Below are 22661 nucleotides of genomic sequence, written 5' to 3'. Positions count from 1 at the left end.
CTGATGTTGCAGACATCAAATCTACCATAGACTCAGTCACATGTACCTAAGAACCTGCAGGGACAGCAGCAGCTCACTATGTACCCAGTGTTCCCTTTCATCAACCCATTGGGCTATGTATGCATGGCCAGCATGGAACGTCTAAGGATACCAAGCAAACAGCCCATCTTTCAGGAGAGGGATGATGGCTTGAAGAGTGGATAAAATGTCCTTGTGGCCAATATGTCCATGTGGCGGCACATGCATGTAAACCCATCAGTGATGTAGGCTATGGCAGGAGGATCTCAAGGTCAAGAGCAGCCTGTGTGAAACAACGTGAGAACCAGTCTCAAAACATAAAACAGTCCCTGTCCATGCAGAGGAAGCAATAAAACCAAACTCAAGGAGATTACACCTGTATAAGTCATCTGACACAGAACAGAGACCTAGCAAATGTCTCCCCAATTGAATGCCACCCTCATACCAAGGCCCAGAGAGGTCTGGGTCAGGGCATGCAGCAGCTTTTTACTCTGGACAAAGGTAAACACATGAAACCCTGTTCTCGAAACTGTCTAACCAGAAAGGTGGTGGGCCTGGGTCCCCCAGGCTAGAGACCACCATTAATTTCAGTCCAAGAGGTCATTGGGCGACTAAATACTGGAAAGTCCTGAGCTTTGTACAGTCTGGAAAGAGATTGTGTGAAATCCACAGTCTAACATGAGGCAGCAGAACAGTCGGGATTAAGTTGCCACAGACACTGGTAAGAAAGGGGACAGGATCTTCTCCTTGTCTTTACTGAATAAAGCAGGCCTGAGTGATGCCTGGGACACCATCCTGCCTTCCACGAACGTGCTGAAAAAATTTGGTACTCCAAGAGTTTCCTACCTCTGAGGCCAGGCCCCAGCTCCAGGGAGGCCATGGAAGGCAGTGCAAAATGTTCAGACGTAAGAGATTGAATCCCAAATCCACTGTCACTTATATATGTGCTTGGGGAAATCACTGAGCTACTCTAGGTATTTACTCTCTACTTGAGAGATGGGAATTGTTACATGGATGAAATGAGACCACAGACATGCAACATCCAACTCTTATTCTCCCTGCTTTCCTTTTTCCCTTTTACTTAAACTAATTTTCAAATCAACCACCAATTTATTCCCTGAAGAACACAGTTTCCGTGGGGGACCACTGTATTTCAACACAGGAGGCATTACTGATTCAAGGAGAACCACATAACATGCCTTCAAGACTCAAGCAGGTACTCAGCCCTTCATTTCATTCACATCCATACATCCAAGCTAGTGACTGGAGCCCAGAGTAAGGGGCCTGGCTGGGCTGAAGACAGCAGGTGAGACCAAGGCTTCCCCAGGCATGTCCTTCAGTCTTCCAAACCCCATCTGTACCTGACATAACAATTGCACTTTAAATTGCACTAATTATATGGCTCCAATTCAAATTAGTACTTGCTCCAAGAAAGGCTCACAGATGGCTGGTTTGATTCTTGTCTATGCTGCTTTTACAGCCATTAGAGCTGTCCTATGGTCTCCATCATCTTGGGGGTAGAGGTGTGCCTCCTCTTCTAATCATTCAAGATAACAGAACAAGCTTGCAACCACTATGCCAACGCCTCAGGAGGAAACCTCTGCAGTGATTAATGGCCCCAGGCTTGACATGGGTGCTTTCCTTTCATTAACACTACCCTGACAGATCCTGTGGGACTGCCAAGCCTGATGGGAGGCCTCTGCAGCTCAGGAACTCCAGTACAGATGAAGGCCACTGTCTGTGCTGGGGAAATCTGCAACTGGTCAATACAAGGTGCCGCTGCCATGTCCCCAGCCCTGTGGCACCCTATGGCACTCATCATGAGACTTGCCGCATCAGACTCTATAGGGATAGGAAGCATGTAGCTCTGTATTTGAGACAGATGGCTGTAGATGACATTATTGTCACCAGTGCCTTTGAACTACCCTTAGGGTCTCTAAATGCATTCCTTCCATTCTTTCTCTGCTTACTGAGCATCTGCTATACGCCAAGCCCCATTAGATAACAGGACTCAGAGGTGACTGAGGAATAGAAGTATTCAGTAATGGGAATATGTCAGTCATTAAAAAACCATTTTTATGAGTATAAATTTGACAACATGCATTTGCTAAAAATAGTAAGCAGGGCTGGTGAGATGGCTCAGTGGGTAGCATTTGCTACCAAGCCTGATGGCCTGAGTTTGAGCCCCAAGACCTACATGGTAGAAGGAGAGAATCATCTCCCTAAAGTTGTCCTCTGACCACCACCCTTTCTCCATGTCTCTTACACACAGGGAACAATAAACAAATGTGAAATTTTTAAAATTCGTAAAATACAATAGTGGAAGCCAAATCTTATGGTATTCAGAAATAGTAGACAGATATAATTAATTATCCAATAAAAACGTGTTTACAGCACGTTGATCTGACGTCTAATGAAATCCTGTATGCATAGTTCCACATTATTGTTCTCTTAATTAGTGCTGGAGACTTTGGCAAATACTTTTTATGTATTTTAAACTAGATCCACCAGTACTTCCCACAGATGAACAACAGTCAATGTGGATGATCCTGCAGGCAGACCTCCTGCCATCCAGTTCCTGCCTGCGCGCTGATGACTTCAGGCCATCCATTCCCCAGGAGCCTGTTTCCCTCTGATCACCTATCCACAGCAGCAGCCTGAGTCATCTCTAGCTCCTCCCTCACACCAAGGTTCATCCCAAAGTCCCACTATGTGCACTGCCACAGATACATTTGACATGTGCATACCCACCTGTCCTGCTCTGTTTCCTATGATCTCTTATTATAGCAACAACTCTACCCCAGCCCAGCCTCAGTATTGGTCCCACTCCAGTCTCTTCTTCTCACACAGGCAGTGTGGCCTTTCCAAAATGTACACAACTGAGGCCTGCCTCCTTAAGGATTACTGCTGACCCCATGAAGTTCATACTCATTCTTCAAATGGAGCCTGAGTCCACCCACCAAGCCAGCTTCTTGAACTTTACAGTGTGACCATTCAGCTACCGTCTCTGTGATTTTATTGGTGGATTTTTAAGACAGGATCTCATGCAGAACAGGCTGGCCTTGAACTTGCTATATAGTAAAGAATGACCTTGAACTTCTGGCCCTCCTGAGTGCTAGGATAATTGGTGTGTACTACCACATAAGGTTTTATGCAGCTCTGGGGAATCAAACTCAACCAACTGAGCTATATCTATTATCAGCCTCTTATTTTAGTACACACACACAGACACACACACACACATACACTTGCAGTATTAGGAATTAAGAATGGAACCAGGCAAACACTACAGCACTGAGCTGCACCTCAGCCACCCGGTACTTCTGTGCCTTCATTCCTTGACTCATCTTCCTCCCCACATCCCCACATGGCCGCCGCCCTCCTTCCTTCTTCCATGCTCCTGTGTGTCTCTGTTGCTAAAAAACTGCCCTATTCTCTGAGTCTGCTTTCCCCAGTGGACTGCAAGTTCCTGCAGATAGAGATCATGTCATATTCATTTACATCCTGGGAGAAAGTAGGGCACTGGGCCTGGCACACAGTAGATACTCATTTATTGAAATGAAAGCAATAACTTTAAAATGCTAATTACTGCTAAAAATGAATGTACCTTGTAGACAGAGAGCAGCTAGTTCCACGGCTGTTTCATAGGGGCACTTCAGTCTTGGAGAAAAAGAAAAAGAAAGGAAATTAACTCTAAATAGGAAGCACTATGCCCAGAGCCAGCAAAGTGTCAGCAAAACCACGTTTTCAAAGGCAGCGATGGCTACACAAGGACTCTGATGCTAATAGTGTATATTTTTTATGTCTATATTAAAGAACACAAATTAACATACACTACAAAGTTCCCAGGGTCAGTTCTCACCATACGACAAAATTATTCAAATATACTTTCATGACCCTGCAGATAATTTCAGTGAATTTTGAAAGAATGGGGAAATTGAGAAAACAGAATGAGAAGCCTTCTTTTTGACTTAGTGTTTAAATGTATTTGCATTTGATTACAGTCCATGTTTCTTTTTCAAGCTGCCTTAAATCTTTCTTGAAACAAGATTAAAAATAAAGACACCTACCATATCTACTATTGCCAGGACAGTTAGTGCACTCAGCATTCTAATGGGTCTAACTGAGGCACAGCACTGGAAGAACATTACTACAAATTCAGTGATCTCATTCATAAATGTCAAACCTCAAAGTTCGTTCGAAAAAGAGCAACAGTGCACATTAGCATAGCACTTTCCAGTTCTCAAAGTCTTTTCATTTTTTCACATATAATATCCCATTTGGTCATTGCACAGACCAAATGAATCTGTAAACTCTTAGAATGGGTGCGGCCAATGTCCTCCCTGCCCTCCACTTCTCATTTTACAGATGAGAAAGTGAGCCTTCAAGCATTTTGCTCAAAGGCATCCAGCTAATACAAGGCAGTGCTGTGTCTAGAATACAGTTTCCGTTTAAAGAAAGCAAGTTCGCTGGAATTGGACCTGAACTGCAAAGTACTATACACACATGAAGTGCTGTATTGATATTTTTCCAAACTGAAGACAATTTCTACAGTTACGAGACCTTTTAGTATGAGGAGCACAGTATGGAGAGAAACAGAACACACTCAGTAGACTCAGCACACACTCAGTACACACACCAACCAAAAATCTGTGTTGCACGGCTGAGTAAGGCCAATGTATACACTGTACAATCTGCGGCTTCTGTTGCCTATCTGCCACTGAAGTTTTTAGAGCACATATCCTATTATGAGTTTGCAAATTCAGAAATAGCATTTTAAATTGCCTTCAGCTTGCATTCAAAATCAGAATGTATTCTTGTTGGTAACATTGGTTATTACTTCTTAGATTCAGTCTAGCCTTAGTAACAGAAAATATTCAATACCTCTTACTGAACAATGATACGAATATAAAAACTGAAATCTCGGGATTTTTACATGTATTTATTATATATATGTGTGGGTATGTGCATGTTCAGGCACACATGAAGGTCAAAGGATGCCTTGTGGGAATTGGTTATTTCCTTCTACCATATGGGTCCTGGGGATCAAACATGGGTCATCAGGCTCAGTGGCAAGCATCTTTATGCACTGAGCCATCTTGCTGGCCCTCTCATTTTTAAAATAAATTAATGCTGCCTTCAAAACTAAACTCTCATGCCAGGCGTGATAGTGTGCACCTTAATCCCAGCCCTCTGGAGGCAGAGGTAGGTGGATCTCTGTGAGATCAAGGCCACCCTGGTTCACATCACGACTTCCGGGAGAGCTGTGTGACTAGGGAGACCCTATAAAAAAAAAACCAAAAAAAAAAACCAAAAAAAAAAAAAACAATGAACAACAAAAACAACAACAAAACCCCCCACAAAAAACAAAACCCAACCCCTCCAGTGATACTGTTTCTTGTACTCAATAATCACCGTAAACTAGAAGTCTAACATTTCAAAAGCGTGCTTAAGAAAGGAAGAGAAATGAGAAGTCTAGAGTTCTTTCTAATAGGACCTGAACAGGAACTTGTCACATTACTTCAATGTAGATGTCAATGAATGAGACCTTTTTGACTGTCCAAATACTTGTACATGTATACATACTAATAACGTGTCTTGCTTGCAAACATGACAAAAGCCAGTATGAATGGGGAAGTGATGTGACCAGGGAGAAAATGATTCCCAAATACACATCACTTAATGCATTGAATGCTCTCAGGAATGCTGAAAGTCATATAGAAGTCATTTAAAAATAGTGATAATGATCATAACAGCCATAAATATGAGACTCACTTTACAATACCTGTTGCACTTTTTTTTTTTAATTTGGAAAAGGGAACAAGGGTAAAAGAGTTAAAATGGTGAATTATTTTCAGGTGTTACTATGCTCTATTCTGGGTCAAGAGTTAGAACAAAAATATACTTACTTTCCAGAAAGAATGTCATGCCTGAGTTGTAAAACAAACAGGTACCTGATAAACATATACAAAAGTCAACAGAGGGTAACTCTGTCCCAGCCGCCTCCAGTGCCCAACCCTCCCATGACAAATCTCCCTGCACGTGCCCTGGCATTCTGCACTGTCAAAAGAGAATCCAAAGTAAATGAGGGAGGGAGGGAGAAAGCATCTCTCCCTAAGCCTGCAGGAAGGTATCCCGGAGCGTCATCACCCAGGTGGTGAATGACGTCAGGAGTTTGCAAGACACTGGTAGGATGGAGCACTAATGGAACACCAAGCAGTCTGATAAGGCTTTAGTGTGGAAAAAGCTAGCCCAACAGGCACACACAACTCAACACACAGGCATGCAACATAACCAAGAAATGGGCATGATGGGTCCATCGGATTTGATGCCCATCAAGCAGATTCCAGAATCTTTTCACAAAGTTTGCAGCTGTCTAGAGAGATCACTAGCAACTGCTTGAGGCTTTTCTTCCTGGAGCAAACTGTCTTTAAAAAACAAAACAGACATGCAAACCATGCAACACACACACACACACACACACAACACACACACACACACACACACACACACACACACACACACATCCTAGAATTAGACTGTAACCAATGAAAGGGATAATTTTTTCAACAAAGGAGGAAAGTACTAATGCTAGCAAGCCTTACTTGGGCAAAAAAAAAAAAAAAAAATTGTCTTGGGGCCTATGTAAAGTTGGTTTTGTTTGTTTTATTTTTACCAGAAAGAAGAAAGATGTGGGCACCAGGACCACTTGTAGTGCTCTGTACCAATCAAAGCTGCCCACACTCTACTCTAGGCCTACAGAGTCAGAATCCTACACGCAAGAGTGGTCCTCAGGAATCTGATTTGTTCAAAAGCTTTCCAAGTGTTTCTGATTCACAGAACTTGGCTTTAAAATGATGAGCTTTGGTGACAGCTCAGAGCAGCGCATTTCATAAGGACCTCCAAAGAGGACACTGAAGCCATTTAATTGTTTGAACTTTGGAAACAATATGGGCAGTTGCTTTCTGTGGAATGGCTGTATAAGACAGTGGGTGACACAGAAATCAAAGGGGTGTGGAGGCTAAAGATTCTACCTCATTCCAGAATGTTCCTGTTTCCTAACAGATCCTTAACCATAACTAAACTTACACTTCTGAAATATAGGATGTTGACTTGTATACTCTGATTAATTGGAATGCCCTGCCCATATGGCCACAGGTTGATTCCTGTAGGAAAACCCAACAGTAGAAGCCCAGAGGTCCTTGTTCTGGAGCACTGGTGATAACTGGTGAATCTTTCAACTGTCACTTAGGTGGTCATCTCCAATCTACTGGCCACCAATGTGGACCACCCATCTGTGTTTATGTACAATCCATTGCAGACACATATAGACACAGACACAGTGAAAAAGTAGACTAGGGAACTCAGGAACAGGAAAAAGCATGTTGTTGATGGAAAGGGACTTGAAGTGAAACTCCCCATTTCAAATGCCATTTAAATTCCTTTTTATCTAGACTGTTTGTGAAATCCAAGATATATACAAACACGGGCACTCACAACATAAAAATATCCAGAGGGGCTGAGAGGTGACATAAAAAGATCTTAACAAAACTTGTGGTAACTGGCACAGTTTGTTTAAAGTGGGGGTTCCTCCTACTGGAACAGCTAAGAGAATGTTTTACAATACCTTTAAAAAAAAAAAGGCAATTCCAGACTAATAAACCGTCCAATATCTGCTTTCATTTTTTTATAGTGGAGACAGATATAAAATGCCATAGATGAACCCATCATTTCTCCCAATGTTCAAAGAAAAAAAAATAGTAACAGGATAAGAAAATACATCCAATTTCTGTTTCCTGAGAAAAACATCAAAGAAAGCAAACTTGTAGACTTCAGCCCAATAGAGAATCCCAGAAGTGGTAATAATTCATGCTTAGAGAGACAGAGGACAGAAAAGAAGCGAACCCATGACCGAGAGAGCCTAGGTTCCAGGTGAGGCACGGGCTACTGGCAGAATTTTCTGTATTATGTCTTACCTTGTAAATTCCTCTCGAAGGTTGTTCGGTTCTGAAGAATAGTATTTAACGCGAAAGTGCAATACATAGGCAGGTCCAACTAAACATTTGGAGACAGAAGAATGAAGATGTTTCCCCCCAAGTTTGAAGATCACAAAGAGGACAAAAGGAACCACATGACAACCATGGCAGGATTATCTGCTCTATCTGGAGGGGCCAACCTGCCAAGCTAGGACATTCTATTTGAGTCTTGTTTGAAAACTGGAATGAAATTTTAGGCTGACTGAGATGGTTTCACTGAGAACTTCATTTTGGAAAATCTTAAGGATCTAAGTAGATTACTGAGAGCTGATAGCTGACTTTTATCTGTGATGCTGAGATTATTCCAAACTGAAACCTATGCTTTACAAAGTGGGCAGAAGGCAAGAAATGCATAAATAGCAGTGTTCTGCCATCTGAAAACACAGTCAAAATGTCTTGAAGTATTTTTAAGAGACTCTAATATTCAAATGACCTAAGCATAAACAATATTAGAGAAATATAGTCAGTACAGCTGTAAAGGGCTGGGGCCTTGCTGCGTCCCACTCTCCATCCTGAATCCACTTAGAAACGGATTTGGGAGTGGAGTGGGTGTCAGGTTTCTGAACAGAACATTAGTCAGCTCTCACTGGCAGACATGTCTGATTTCAAATGAGAGCACAGGTGGGCTTTTCTTATCCTCCCCAAAACTCTCATTCAACTTTTAAGCTTTACTCTTTGGCCAGCTTTAAGAAAGTAAAAAATCATCTTCTTAAAATTAGATCTATTTACAAATAAGAAGAGCTCAAAAATCTTGACAAAGGGGTTTAAAACAACACAGGAGCAGGTTGAATTCTGTTGACTTACCTTTCATCTGTTTTTTTATGGGTTTGGAATGATCCAGCCAGTGCTGAAAGAAAGAAAATGTTTCTTTAGGAGTAGTGTGTCAGTGAGATTGCATGCTCTTGGAGTTCCCCTCATCTACAAACCTTGATAATTCTGTATACGAACCAGAGGCTGGGTCAGATTGAGTTCTCACCAGAGACCAGGAAATTGCTAGGTATGGTATTAAAATTCCTTGGCTTGGGCTAGGAAGATGGCTCAGTCTGCGACGGACCAGCCCAGACCGGGGCAGTTCAGTCCGACGGGAACAGGGTCGTCGAGAGGGTGGACAAGGAGTCGGCGAGTGACAAATAGACACACATGAGCTTGGTGAAAGTCTGAGGGCAATTTTTGCAGTTGCAAGGTTTGAGATATATACAGCAAAGATCACAAAAACCGCAGAACAGCCATGCTAAGATTTACAGTTCCAGAGATGAAAGTAAAACAATTTTGCCAACACATTTCCCTATCTTATCAACCTGGTACTAGACAGTAAATTCCTGCTTTACTGTGGTTTTTACTGCCAGCCTTTCTCACACACTTAGGATTCTGCTCGGCTTTGTAGTCCCAAGTCAGAATGACCTTAAACCATTAAGCATGTTCAACACGAGCTGTGCCTGATATTACTTTTTTAATTGTTTGAAAATATTCCTTGCTTATTTGTAGTGGGCCATAGGGCTTCTAAGTTATTTTTAACTCTATAGGTCCCAAAAAGGCTATCCCATGTTAGGGATCCATGAAACCATCCTTCTCTCTTATCCTACCAATTTTCAAATACTTTCTATATTTGCCCTTTAATGCTCTCTTTTGATTGTTTATCAAAAGACACCAAGGTGGTCTTGATCTTACCAATTTATCCATAAGTTGTAATGAATACCCAGAAACCCTTCTTCTATCTATGTCTCTCTTCTAGAAATCCGTTATTCCCTAGACTCTCCACCACTAATTCTATTTAACTACTTCTTGCTGCATCTAAAATAACTTTTATTAATAGTGGGTGCATCTGGACTAGGATGATTAAAGGATTTTCAATAAAGGCGGTGATAGCGGTGCCAAGGACACCAGGTGCTTTCCGGGCCCCCAGAAAGCCCAAGATACAGTGACAGAAAGAAAATAGCAAGTAAAAGCATGCCAAGTACACCGCATGTTTTTTAGCACAGCCAATTCCAAGAGGCAACCTTCCTTGAAGTTCCAGCCTCAACCCACCGAGGATCTCACGTGGGCTTCATTGGAGATGGCGTGGCATCAGTCTTTAAAGTGCACTGCCATATAAGCATCAGTACTAGAGTTCAGATCCCCAAACCCACTTAAATGCTGGGTGGGTACAGCAGCTGCCTCTAATTCTAGCCTCAGGTGGAAGAAATGGGATCCCCAAAGCAAGATGCCTGGCGAGACCTTATCAGTGAGCTTTAGGCTTGACTGAGAAACCCTGCCTCAATGAATAGGTGGGAAAATAATAGAGGAAGATTCCCAACCTCAACCTAAGGCCTCCATATGTATATGCACACCCAAACACACGTAAACATTCATACACACATATGTACCACACATACAAATGGAAAGCTTAAAATAAATCTTTGTTTTGTTTTTTATTTTTGTTGTTTCTTGGTTTTTTAAAGACAGGTTCTCACAATGTAGCCCTGGCTGGTCCCAACTGCTATGATGACCAGGCTGGCCTCAAACTCGGAGATCTGCCTGTCTCTGCCTGCCTCTGCCTCCTAAGTGCTGGGATTAAAGGTGCATACCACCACACCCAGCCAATAAATGTGTTTTTCTTGGTTATGCATGTAAGTACATTTTTGTTAGGGCTACGATTTCCCTAAGCTTTTTAAAGAAGTGTCCGTAAAAGCTTAAAACTCCTAGATAATTGGTGCTGGAAAGATGGTTCAGCAGTTAAGAACACTGGTTGTTCCTGCAGAAGACCCGGGTTTTGAATCCCAGCACCCACATGTCAGCTAACAACTGTCCATAACTGCAGTCCCAGGGGATCCAACAGCCTTTCTGACCTCTACAGGAATTGTACAACACGGGTGCACTTACCTACATGCAGGCAATACATGCATACACATAAAATAAAAAAATAAAATAAAATAAAATAAACTCTTAGATTATTGATCTGTAAAATTCCTTTTAAACTTCTAAGTTAGTCACGTTACAATTGATCTTGCCCAGTAACTCCAGGTCTCCACTAGCCCAGCAAAAAGCACAAGCCCCTACGCTGATGATCTCTCACCATGAATCTCATCTTGTGGTTCTGACACTCTAAACTTTGGAATCGTAAAACTAAAATTCCCGGGCCGTACCCCTTCATTCTTTTGCCAAGAAAAGGACCCTCTCCAACCACACACAAGGAAGGATAGACAGGCAGATGGTTCAGCTGTAGACAGTAAGAGAACATTTCAACTGTTTCTCCTGTTTACTAGAAGAGCTACTTCAGCCTTATCTGTCTAAGGAGATTACAAAACCATTTCCCTCATATAAACATTTATGTCAAAGTTGTTGCCAACACAGTCCTAAGGATGCTTAGCAGCCTAACCTCTATGGAAAGCTACACTTAGGAGCATCCAGATAAAACAACTGTAAACTGAAAATGTCTCCAACTGAAAACACCTGCCTATCCTGGCTTTGCTACACGGGACACCATGGAACCTAAGTTATCTACTCTGTGATCTCGTGAGGTTGCACCTGAAATCTCAAGCAAGAACTGTACCAAGTATCACCAGCCCAGAAAAAGTCAAATCTCAAAATCTGAAGTTTGGTTTCTACTGAACGAGTTTCACTTTAGCAACATCACAAAGTTGAATCATCTAAGTTAGGCGTTATCTGTACCTTAAAGTTCTTAAACTTCTGGTGGCCAGGAACCAAGTACTTAATCATTTTTATGCTTCCTGTAACAGGCAAAAGGTGTGCTGATACTCAGCAAGCCCTTTTTAGATTGAGAAATATTATGATTTTTTTCTTTCTTTTTTTGTGGGGGGGGTCTTTTTGAGGCAGGGTCTCCTAGTAGCCCCAGCTGGCCTGGAACTTGTAGAGATTGGCCTGTGTCTGCCTCCAGAGTGCTGGGATTAAAGGCGTGTGCCACCACACCCAGCAATTTTTTTTTTTTAAGAAAAAGAGTCATTGGGCACATTCACCAACTCTTAAGTAAATCTGACGTACACTGGAACTTAACTGCCAGAAAACGAGTTGGAATGACACAGGCAAATTCTCTCCAGCTATTCTGAACCATAGGCCAATTCTGCTGACTGCTAGGGACTTTCAGAAGCAATCTACCCTGTATGCATGCTAATAATGAGAAAGGGTGGGGTTGAATGAGTACAGTGTACTCCATACCTAACCACAAAGCCCAGGAGGATTGAGTGGGAGAAGGGGGATGAGGAAACACAAAAAGCACATAACATGAATTAGAATACAATAAGCACTAGAGCAGCAGAGAGGCTAGGTAATAAAAGCAGCAGCTCACCACAGCAGGATGCCTATCTCAAAGGCCTGGACAGGATTCGGAGTCTCATTGTTAATAGCTTTGAATTGGAAATGACCTAAATGTCCATCAACAAAGACAGATTCAAATATGGCTCATCTGTATAATGAAATCCTATTTAAAAAGGATGTAGGGTGATAGTTATTGATGTAGCAAGAGATCCACAGTACAGTGTTAAGACAGAAAAAAAATCAGGTAAGATCTCATTTATATAAAATTATTATTTTCTATCAACATATGTCCAGAAAGATTTGTAGAAGTTATTTTTAGGACAGTAGAACTGCGAATGTCATTTCTTTTTACTTTCTAAGTTTTTTTAAGTGAAATTATTTGTGGAGAGGCTGGGCCTCTAACACCCTATGTAGCTGAGGATGACCCTGAACTTTAGATCCTCTTGCTTTCCTACTGAGTGCTGGGATTACTGGTGTGCACTGCCATACCAGGGCTATGAGTACTGGGGATCCAACCCAGAGCTTTGTGCATGGCAGGTAAACATTCCATCAACTGAGCTACATCCTCAGCCCATTACTAAGCAGTTTTGATTATGAGTTTGAACATGAATTAGATGTCACCATTGCTCTTACCATGCTGAAAACTCCCAATCTTATCCCTGGAAGGACAGACACACAGTGGATAGAAGCATATTTATATTCTTGCCAAGTACCATGCTAATGGCTGTTGACTAAACCTATTCTTAAATGAATTTACCATTCTTGAACAGAAAGTTCTCCCTGCAGCCAGCCTTCAAGTCTAAGCAGCTCCAGACACAGGTTAAAGGAGCCCGCTTCCCCTTTCTTTCCTTTCTCAAGTCTCCTTACCTTTTTTTTTTTTTTGAGTAGACTGAAGTTAAGCCCTCCTTTCTTCTCCCTCAACTGCCAAACTCCCATCTCCGCCCAAGCCCAACTTATGTAGTTTCCTTGGCCTAGGTTTTCAACCCCAGGTATGCATTATAATGCTTGAAGAACTGAATTAAAGAAGTTAATGCCCAGGACTTACCCAAGACCCATTTCAGACTATCAGTTTCAAACATGCTCCTAGAATGCCCACTCAATATTTAGTATTTAGTCTTCTGTATCCTTTTCTACCCAAGAAGATGCCCTGTGGATCTTAAAATGTCCACAGGTCTATGTGAGTTCCATAAAATCTCAAGCAATTCTAGGGTTTATGAAGCAGTACAAGAGGTGAAATGGCCAAATGTCCATAGCTGGGGTTAACAACATGAGCAGACCATGGCCAGATGCTCCAATGGGCAGCAGCCTGCTCTGCCCTGGAGCCACACTGCTAAGGGAGCTCCCTCCTCTACGTCCACGCTGGGTTCCATTCTCCTTGCCTAAAGCAGGGCTTGTCAAGATGTAGCCCCATGACATATCTGGGGTTTGCAAAGCTGAGAAAGGAGTCAGAAATGGCTTAATTATTCTGAAAGCTCCTTGATCCATGGGGGTTTAGCGGCTCCATCAGAGACGATAAGAAACCTAGTCACAATCCTAAAACCAGAGATGGTAAAACTTATCTTGTATCCAACCAGCCTCAAATGACCTGGCAGGTTCTGATTGTACATATTGCGTGCCACAAGACCCCTACCCCCTTGCCCCAGATTTGAATTATCACGGCAATGAAAACCTAAAGCGGCATTTAGTAAATTGTATCCCACATGCAGCTTTGAGGGCTGTATTCGGCAGCAGCTGGACCTATCTGGGATGTTCACCTGGCTAAATACAGCAGGCTGCCTATCAGTGAAGGCCAAGGCAGCACTCCTCCATCCCCTCCACAGACCATTAAACCAGTCACTGCAGACAGAACGATGTGTTTCTGAGTTCAAATGGCAAGACATTTAACTCAATACTCTAGCGGGTGTTAGCAAGGTGATTTCTGGTCTGAATCCGTCATCCAAGTCCATCTGGCAAAGTCCTTCCCATAAATCAAGATGTGTGAGATGATCCTGGCAGAGCTCATCTGTTCTACTAGTGCATCAATTCTGGAATTACGACTCACATAGGCAGACCATAGAATTTAATGGTCCAGAGTCCTCATGGAAGCACTGGAGCTACAAAGCCCAAGAGAAGCTCGGAGGTTAAAAAGGATCTAAAATCTCTGTCTACAAGTCCCATGATGTCTAAGTGTAGACTCATAATGGGTCTCTAGTACCTACAGATTTCCTTGGCTTATAAAGATTATCTAGTTTGCCTTAATATTAGAGCCATTAGGAACCTGAAGAGGCAATCATAGCCACAGAATGAAGAGAAGGAAAAGGAACACTCGGGATTCACTGTGTCCTACCCATACCTGACTCGGGCCTCAGAGAAAGTGGATGGAGGGGCTAAAGAGGGTGTGGTGGGATTCGAACTCACTGGTGTCAGAGTCCCTTGCTTAAGGCCTGCACAACACAAGCTGCCTCCAAGCACCTTTTCCACTTGCAGGAAGGTTCTCCTCTCTTCCTCATCCAGAAGGAAGGCCACAAAACTCATCCCAGTGACTTGAGGTTCCCTTGGGGATTTGTGTAATTCCATTACAGAGCCTTCTCCAACAGCATTCCATTAAGCACTGATCTCTGCACACCTGTACCCACCCCCCGACTGCCAGCGTTCAGATGGGCTGCTGGGAGCCTGTGGTACTTTCTCAGCCCACAGGATACTTCTCTGCCCTACCACAGAAGGAGAGATCAGAATTCCAGTATTGCTTTGTCACTCAGGTATGTGGCCACAAGGAAGCCTCTCCCCTGCTCCTAAGCTACATCTTTCTCACCATGAGATGGCCTCAAACACGTCTGTGGATTCAGCCAGTGTCCATAGGAACTATACTGAATTCTTGAATGGCTAGAAGTTTTGTCTGATTTTCTTCAACATTCACACAGATATCGTATGTCTGGCATCAATACACGTTCCTTCTTTCCTTTCTTTTTTTGACAGAGCTTGGAATGGAACCAAGGGCCTTGCATGTGCTAGTTAAGTTCTTTATCCCTGAGTTACAGCCCCAGCCCTGCTCCCCTCTCTTATAATCGCATCCAAAGTGGCTGGAGGCTCATCAGCGCAGATAAAGGTGCAGATGTTTCCGATGGCCTTCCAAGCAATCAGTAACCAGGGAAGCTGCTGTCCCTCCAGCAGCCACTGCACCTCCGTGTTGACTCAACCACACAGACCTGGCTCTCACCTGCCAGATTCCATGCTTCAAAGACCAGAAGAAAACATGACCAGTCTTGAGACAAAGGCGAAAATCGTCTTTCCTGGGTTCCTTACTACAAGATATATTATCATTAATACATCTTCCTGTTTGGAAGGGCACTTAAAAGTAGTTAACATGTACCCTATAGAACACTTGCCCCTAGGATGGGAGGGAGGTTTCTCCTGGTACAACTGTTGTTATGATGCCTGCCCTAAATCTCTGCCCACCTCTCTTAGGCATCTCTTCTTACTCTGGGACACATCGGTGCCCATTCTTTCTCCTGTTTTACCTATGACACTCTGTACTCACTCCTCTGTGAGCACAGCCACCCTCTGCTAGAGGACTGATCACACTGTACTCCACAGGACTGCCTGTTTCCCAACCAGAGTGCACCAGGCAGGGACAATGCCCAGTTCATGTGTCCAACCGTAGAGCTTGGCACTGGTATGCTCTAGGTCAAAGCTGCTTAATATTCTCTTTCCTTCTGTGTGTGTATGTACATGTATGTATATGCCATGTGTAGAACAGTTACCTGTACAGTCTGGTGCAAAGTGCGAGACTTCAGAGTTAGATACAAGTCTGGATCCTGGCTTTGTCTTTACTTTATCCCTTATATGGTTTCTAATCTCTCTGAACCTCAGATTGCTCACCTGCAAAATGAGTCTGCTTTGCAGCCTGCTTCCTAGATGGCTGATGACTGGTGAATGTTGAGCAGAAATTATGTAAAGCCTTTAGCTCAATGCCTGGCTCGGAGCAGGAACTTAGTAAACAGCAGCTACCATGACCAGGCAGCAGGAGAGCTGGGAGGCACAGACCAGAGCCTGGCTCTCAGCAGAAAGCTCGATATGTAAAGTCATATTTGCAGCCTCTGCTCCTGCTCCTAGATGAGCTGATCACAAGTGAGATTTACAGACTGGGTCCCTGGACTGCCTTCCTCTTTGACATAGAAAAGGGAAACGGGAGGTCCCAGCTTCCAACTGCTAAAAATAGGTGATGCCAACAGGCTTTGACAGTTGCTTCAGGGCTGGGCAGGGCACCATGGAAACCAGGCTTGGCTCTTTTCAGGGAGTTGGAGATATAAGCTGGGTATACACAGAGCCATGCCAAAAGTCCTGCTACCACCAGCCCTAGGAAGCTGTCAAGGGCTGGGTGGGGATGTGAATGCTTAAGGGGCCCCTGATTATGGGGCAATAAGCTCTTGCCAATGAAATCATTCTTTTCCAGATTTCTATCCACTTCTAGGAAATACCTCCCATGATATCTCTTCACTTCTCAGACTCTGTGAAAGTCAGTGACACCCAGCAGCCACCTTAGCAGACTCTTGAAGGGGCTCTGTTTAAATTCGCTAGGCTTTCTCCCACGGGCATCACAGGCTTGCAGCCACCAGCCAGCTACAACTTCACAGTGCGCTCACCTTGATGGTTTTGTTTACCCCTCACCCTACCCAGCTGGAGAGAGGAGATTGCCAGGGTCTGGATATGGTCTGTCCCCAAGGCTCATGTGCAAGAAGCTAGGTCCCCGGCGTTGTGGCGTTGAGATAGTAAAACCTTTAGAGGTGGAGCCTACTGGAAAGAAATTGAGTTATAGGGTTTTCCACCTTCACAGCATCTGTCTCATGGAACTGGATCAGTTCTGGGTAGTTATAAACATAGCAAAACCACCTAGTACATAGGACCCTTCTGTATACAGCGCTTCCATTTCTGTTTCTCTACCTTTGTCACAAGTCATCCAGATACAGCCATCCAATATTCAACTTTCAGCTTCTAAAACTGTAAGCTAAATGCATCTCTTTCCTTTACAAAGTACCTGTCTTGACTATTTTGTTACTGCAAGAAAAAACCATACTCCAGATGGCAGAACCTTTTTTCCTCCATTAACTCCCTGAGCACCTCTCCCTGTAAAATAGATATAATTACCCCCACTTTACAGACAGGAATCCTGAGACTCAAGAGCACAGAGCACTAGACAAGAACGTATACCTGAAATCGAAAAGCTTCAGTGGGAATCCAAGTTGGCCTGCTCACTAAGTGACTCACTGAGGTCTAAAAGCTTTCCACCATATGGAAAGACAACAATACCTCTCCTACCATTGTGGATATATGCCATGTCCCCAAGTTAAGAGAAATCTTAAGTCTTAGGATCTAGTCAGAAAGTTCTGTTTGTTTATACATTCAAATACAAAGTCCGAGGTAATGTGATAAAACTGCCAGGGAAGGCAAATAAGCTCCAAGGTTTACACAGAGAAAAAAACACCTCGAGAGCTCAGGACACAAACTACAAGTGGAGATGGTCTGGAGGGACATTCAGAAGTTTGATCAGAGTGAGAAGGTGTTCTGGGGGGACAGAGAGCCCGTGCAAAGCACAGATGAAGGCAGGCACCATCAGGACCAGCCCATGATGGTGCCAGCTGAAAAAAACAAAGATGGGGATGAAAGGAAGGGGCCTGGGGCAGCTGCTATTGCTGTACACCTCATGCACCCCAGACTAGAAAATAAGATGGAAATCCCGCACCTGTTCTACAGGGAAGAAAAGCCCCTCGCATCTTTAGAGCACGATGCTGGAGAGTCTTCAGGACCTGCTGAGCCTAGACACCTGCACATGTCTGGCCTGGGCAGGACACCTGGGTCCTGCTGTGAACATCTCTCCTGCTGTACGGTGACAGCGCATAGTGAAGGGAATGCCTGCCAGCCAAGTAAGTCAGCAGAGCTTCACCCAAAGTCTTTCGTAACAGAGTCACATCCAGGGCTTTCCAGGAAGCCAAATGGCTGCCGAGGGGTCACCTGGGGATGAAGACCTGCCAGCAAGACAGCAGGGCCTTGGCTCTAGAAGCAGAAATGCTGGCTAGTTCCTTCTTTCAACTAGAGGAGACTGTGGGGCAGGCCACCTGGGTCAGCTGCAGACTGACTAATCACTGACCATAAGGCCCAAGAGCTCTTAGATACAGGATCCAAAACTTCTCTTTACAGATAAGGAAATTGAGGCCAAGGAGAAAAGGTAGCCTACTTAAAGGCTACCAGATGGCTCAGAACCAGGAACAGGGCCCAGATTTGAGTCTGGGCTATCAATAATCCCATGCAAAACACCATATACAAAAGACAAGATAGAGAAAAGTTAAGGGGAAGTAGAGGGCTCAAGAGCATCAGTAGCTGGGATGGCCAGAGAGCTCTGAATGTGTCTCTCAGGAGGTATCTGGCAAGGGACTTTGGTCCAGTTGCTGAGAGAAGACACAGAAACAGGCTGACTCCTCTTTCCAAGGATGGAGTAAGGGTAGACAGAGAGAAAGGGAAGCTTGGAATAGCCGGGCAAACGAGACAGGAGTTTAAGGCAGAGGTCTTTGGTCTTCACAGCAGGAAAGCAGCTGGACAGATGTCACGGTAGCTAGATTAGGGGTCTATGGTATAGACCAGAAAGGGAAGCAAGGGGCACCCAGGCATCAGTCAGAAGCTCACACTCTTGAGGCATAGTTAGGAGGCTTGGAATTGGCTGAACCTGTGATCTCTGCTGGAGACAAAAGACACAGGCACACACTTCACTCCAGCAATGCTTGGCAGCTGGGGAGAAGTCACAGAAAAAACAGATGGGCCTGGTTGCCAAGAGGAGGCCAGAAAACAGTCATGGGGGAAGCAAAGCTAAAAGCTGAATGAGGACCAAAGGCTGGCTCATCTGGGCAGGGAGGAAAGCAAGAGAAACTAGAGGCTGGGTGATGGGAATAAGAAAGAGGGTACCATAAAGCCCTAGGCCAAAGGCAAGGGGGTCGGAAGGATGGAACAGAGGGAAGTTATCATGGACTAGAGATCTGGGAATGATGATAGGACCCAAAGGGAATCTGTGAGGTTTGCTGAAATGAAGCTTAAATGAAAGGTAACTGTGTCAGGAATATGGAGAGGGGCAGCAATGTGAATCCTGAGGCTGCCTGGGTGAAAACTAAGGCACAGAGGTCTTGAAGGATATGAAGGTCAGCCGTGAAGTCAGAGGACAGAGCACCAGGAAGTAGAACTAGACGGGGAGGCAGAAAGGGAGATGCTGGGATGTGCCACCCTGAGACTCAGAGGATGAAGGGACTCTCCAGCTGATGAGGAGAAGGAATCAGAACCAGACAGTCAAGGAGGCAACAGTTATGGGGGGATAAGGAAGTTCTAGGAGCAGACAGGAACCCTGAAGTACCGACCAAGTGGCTGGTATCAAGGGGCTCTGTGTGCAGACACCCACAGGAAGTCCCCCTTCAGGAGGCACGTAGCCAGGAGCACTGACAGCGGGACTCCACTTGGGCCCAGCTTCTCCCTGACATTCTCAAGCAGACCCAATTACCAGGTACCAGTTTTGAGCAGCTTCATCTCACAGCTGTCCCCAGGAAGTATCTGGTAAATGTCTTCCATGTGTGAAGAGTTCCAGATCTCTAGCTCAAACATTGTCCCAGAAACCCCAGCTTTCAAGAAAGACACGGTCTGAATGAACACCCCCTTCCTCCTTCTCTCCCAGTCTTCCTCTGCTTAGTCTTTGTGTGTATCTATATGTGATGTATATGTATGTATTTATGTATGTGTGCACATCTACACATAGTTGCATGTGTATGTATGCATGTGGAGGCTAGAGATTGATGTTAGGTGTTTTCCTCAATCATTCTTTACCCTGTTTTCTGAGACAGGGTCTCTCTGTGAACCTGGAACCTACCAATTCAGCTTGGCTGACTGGTTAGCAAGCTCCAGGGATCCATCAAACTCCATTTGCCCCAGGAGGTTACAGTGCTGGGATTATATACATATGCTGATATGCTGCCATGCCAGGTTGGACATGGGTGCTGGGGATCCAAACTCAGGAACTTGGTCCTCATGCTTGTGCTGTTCAGCCATCTCCTGGCCCCTACTTAATGACTCTGAACTCTCTACCTCCTATCATGTGTTAGTTACGACTGTGCTCACCATTTTCTCTGTAATGCTTAGAGCCCAGTACCTAACAATCACCCAATAAACACACTTAGAGTGCTGAATATATTATCTCTGAAAACCAAAAGTGTATCTTGCTGGGAAGGAGTAATATAAAGTCATTCTTGCTTCTAGAAAGAGAAGTTCTGAGCTTTGGGGAGGTCACTCTTTCTAGTACCAGAAAAGACAGAGGACTCTGTTCTGGCTTCCTACCACCTCCCAGAGCCTGCAGGCTGGTTCTCCTACAAGGCCAAAGCTCACTGTCCCACATTCCCTGAGCCTCCCTCAGACTCAGCTGTGTTCACAGCACCTGCTTCAAGTCCACCCAGGCTCTGCAAGAAGGTGGTACATCTTCTCTTGCCACTTAAATATAAAAGGGGCACTACTGAAAGAATTTCTATAATGGCATTTCTTCTTTCTCCTCCCTACTTTAGCAATGTGCCCACAATGCATCCCTATGCTCAGCAGTATTTCCAGAAGGTACTCTAGGCACAGTGCCTCCTGATCACTGGCCATCTCAAGGCAGGGGGGATTGACAGGCATCATGCATGCATTTCACTCAGGCACCACCTGCCAAGCTCATTACTGGAACAATATCACCCTTTTACTCCTCTTTTTCTCTACCAATTTGTAGCAACTGTGGCTCTGCAATTAGCATGAAGAGCCGATCTATCCTGAAATGAATCAAAGCGATACATACCGTGACCTGGGCGGAGTCAAGGAACTGGAGGCCAAAGTAATCTGTTTCTACCAGGTCCAAGTGGTACACGATCTGGTCGAACAAATCCTGGCCTTTGGCATGTTTCTGAAAGACAAACAGAGACATGAAAATTATGGGTATGATGGATGGGTAAGAAATAAAATGATTTTCCTTCTCTCTGTAAATTGCATACATGCAATTTGTAAATTTGTAAATCTTAGTCTCATTTAAGTGAAATAAAAATTCATAATTAAAGATATTTAACTATCGTGTAATCATATAAGGTTGAAAACCCCTCTGAACAAGGTTAACCCTTGTGCCGGGGCCCTATTCCAGCAGAGCCCATGGCTGGGCCAGCTGTCAAGGCAGTCCACCTCAGGAAATGTGCTTGTTCTTGAAATTGGCTTGTCCAGTCTTCCAGTTTCACAGAGTGATTTACCAAAGCCCAGGAAAAACAAAAGATCTACCACCAAGCACAGCCATACCACTCAAGCCCAAATTCCAAGTCCACTCCAGGCTCTGTGTAGTCCACAGATGGGGCAGGAACACAAGAAAAGGGCCAGATGTAGTGACTGCACCTGCTGCTTACTAACAGGTGTGACCTTGGCAAGCCACTTTTTATGCCTCTTTTCCTGCCTTGCAAATGGGCTGGTGACAGATGTTGTCCCCACCTCTTTTAGGAAAACTGTGGAGATCTTAGACAAGTTACTACAAGAAGACTCAAACCTTTGCCAAAAGAAAAGCTTATTACTACTCACTCAAGCAGAATGCGGGTGTGCGTCTCTGATAAAATCTTTATCACTGCAAATGATGTTTAAACTAGGTGTCAAAGAAAACAATGGCAAAGAAAACAAACAACAACCTCAAACAATGACTGGAGAACCAACTCCTTATTACAAAAACTGGCAAACAAACTAAAGCATCTGGCATCTCTCCTGCCTTTCCCTGCAGGGAAGAGTACATCAAAGCTTGCAACAAACTGAGTCAAAATGGACCAGATCTCAGGGTAAGAGTGAAAACTATAAAACTCCCCCAATAATACACAGGCTGATGCTTCATGAGCCTGGGTTAGGTGGTAGTTAGTGACAATATGGTAGCAACAGTATCAGCAACAAGAAACAACTGTATATCCAAGTGTCAAACTTCTGTACTTGAAAGGATACTGAGATACCAAGACCATGCAAAGGCAATCCAAACCATGAGAAGGCTTTTGCAAATCATATATAGCCATCACTCTGGTCTGTGGGTGTGCTGGTTAGTTTTGTTTTGTTTTCGTTGTTTTGTCAAGTTGACAAAACTAGAGTCACTTGGTAAGAGGGAACCTTACCATCGAACTGGCCTGCAACCATGTCTGTGAGACATTTTCTTAATTGCTGACTGATGTAAGAGGGCCCAATGCTCTGTGGACCATCACTGGGCAGATGCTAAACCTTTAATGGTGACTGTGCATGCCTTTAATCTCAGTAGTAGGAGGCCGAGGTAGTTAGATCTCTGTGAAATTCAGGCCAGCCTGGCCTACTAGCAAG

At 44.1% G+C, this 22661-nt stretch overlaps 1 protein-coding gene across 1 annotated transcript in view; it reads right to left on the bottom strand.

Moving 5' to 3' along the window:
• Positions 1 to 22661, bottom strand: part of Epb41l4b (erythrocyte membrane protein band 4.1 like 4B) — a 168510-nt gene that overhangs the window by 96297 nt on the left and 49552 nt on the right. Inside the window, exons 2-6 of the mRNA XM_008854640.3 lie at positions 21136 to 21240; positions 8859 to 8901; positions 7995 to 8073; positions 5928 to 5972; positions 3626 to 3678 (exon numbers count right to left, since the gene is read on the bottom strand). Coding sequence (XP_008852862.1) covers positions 3626 to 3678; positions 5928 to 5972; positions 7995 to 8073; positions 8859 to 8865 — 184 coding nt within the window. The 5' untranslated portion in view covers positions 8866 to 8901; positions 21136 to 21240. The remainder of the gene's footprint in view (positions 1 to 3625; positions 3679 to 5927; positions 5973 to 7994; positions 8074 to 8858; positions 8902 to 21135; positions 21241 to 22661) is intronic.

The sequence above is a fragment of the Nannospalax galili genome, unplaced genomic scaffold (assembly GCF_000622305.1).
Source record: "Nannospalax galili isolate Female #2095 unplaced genomic scaffold, S.galili_v1.0 scaffold666, whole genome shotgun sequence".
Lineage (NCBI taxonomy): Eukaryota > Metazoa > Chordata > Mammalia > Rodentia > Spalacidae > Nannospalax > Nannospalax galili.
Note: the sequence above shows the minus strand (reverse complement) of the source record. Positions and strands in the feature narration are given on the sequence as shown.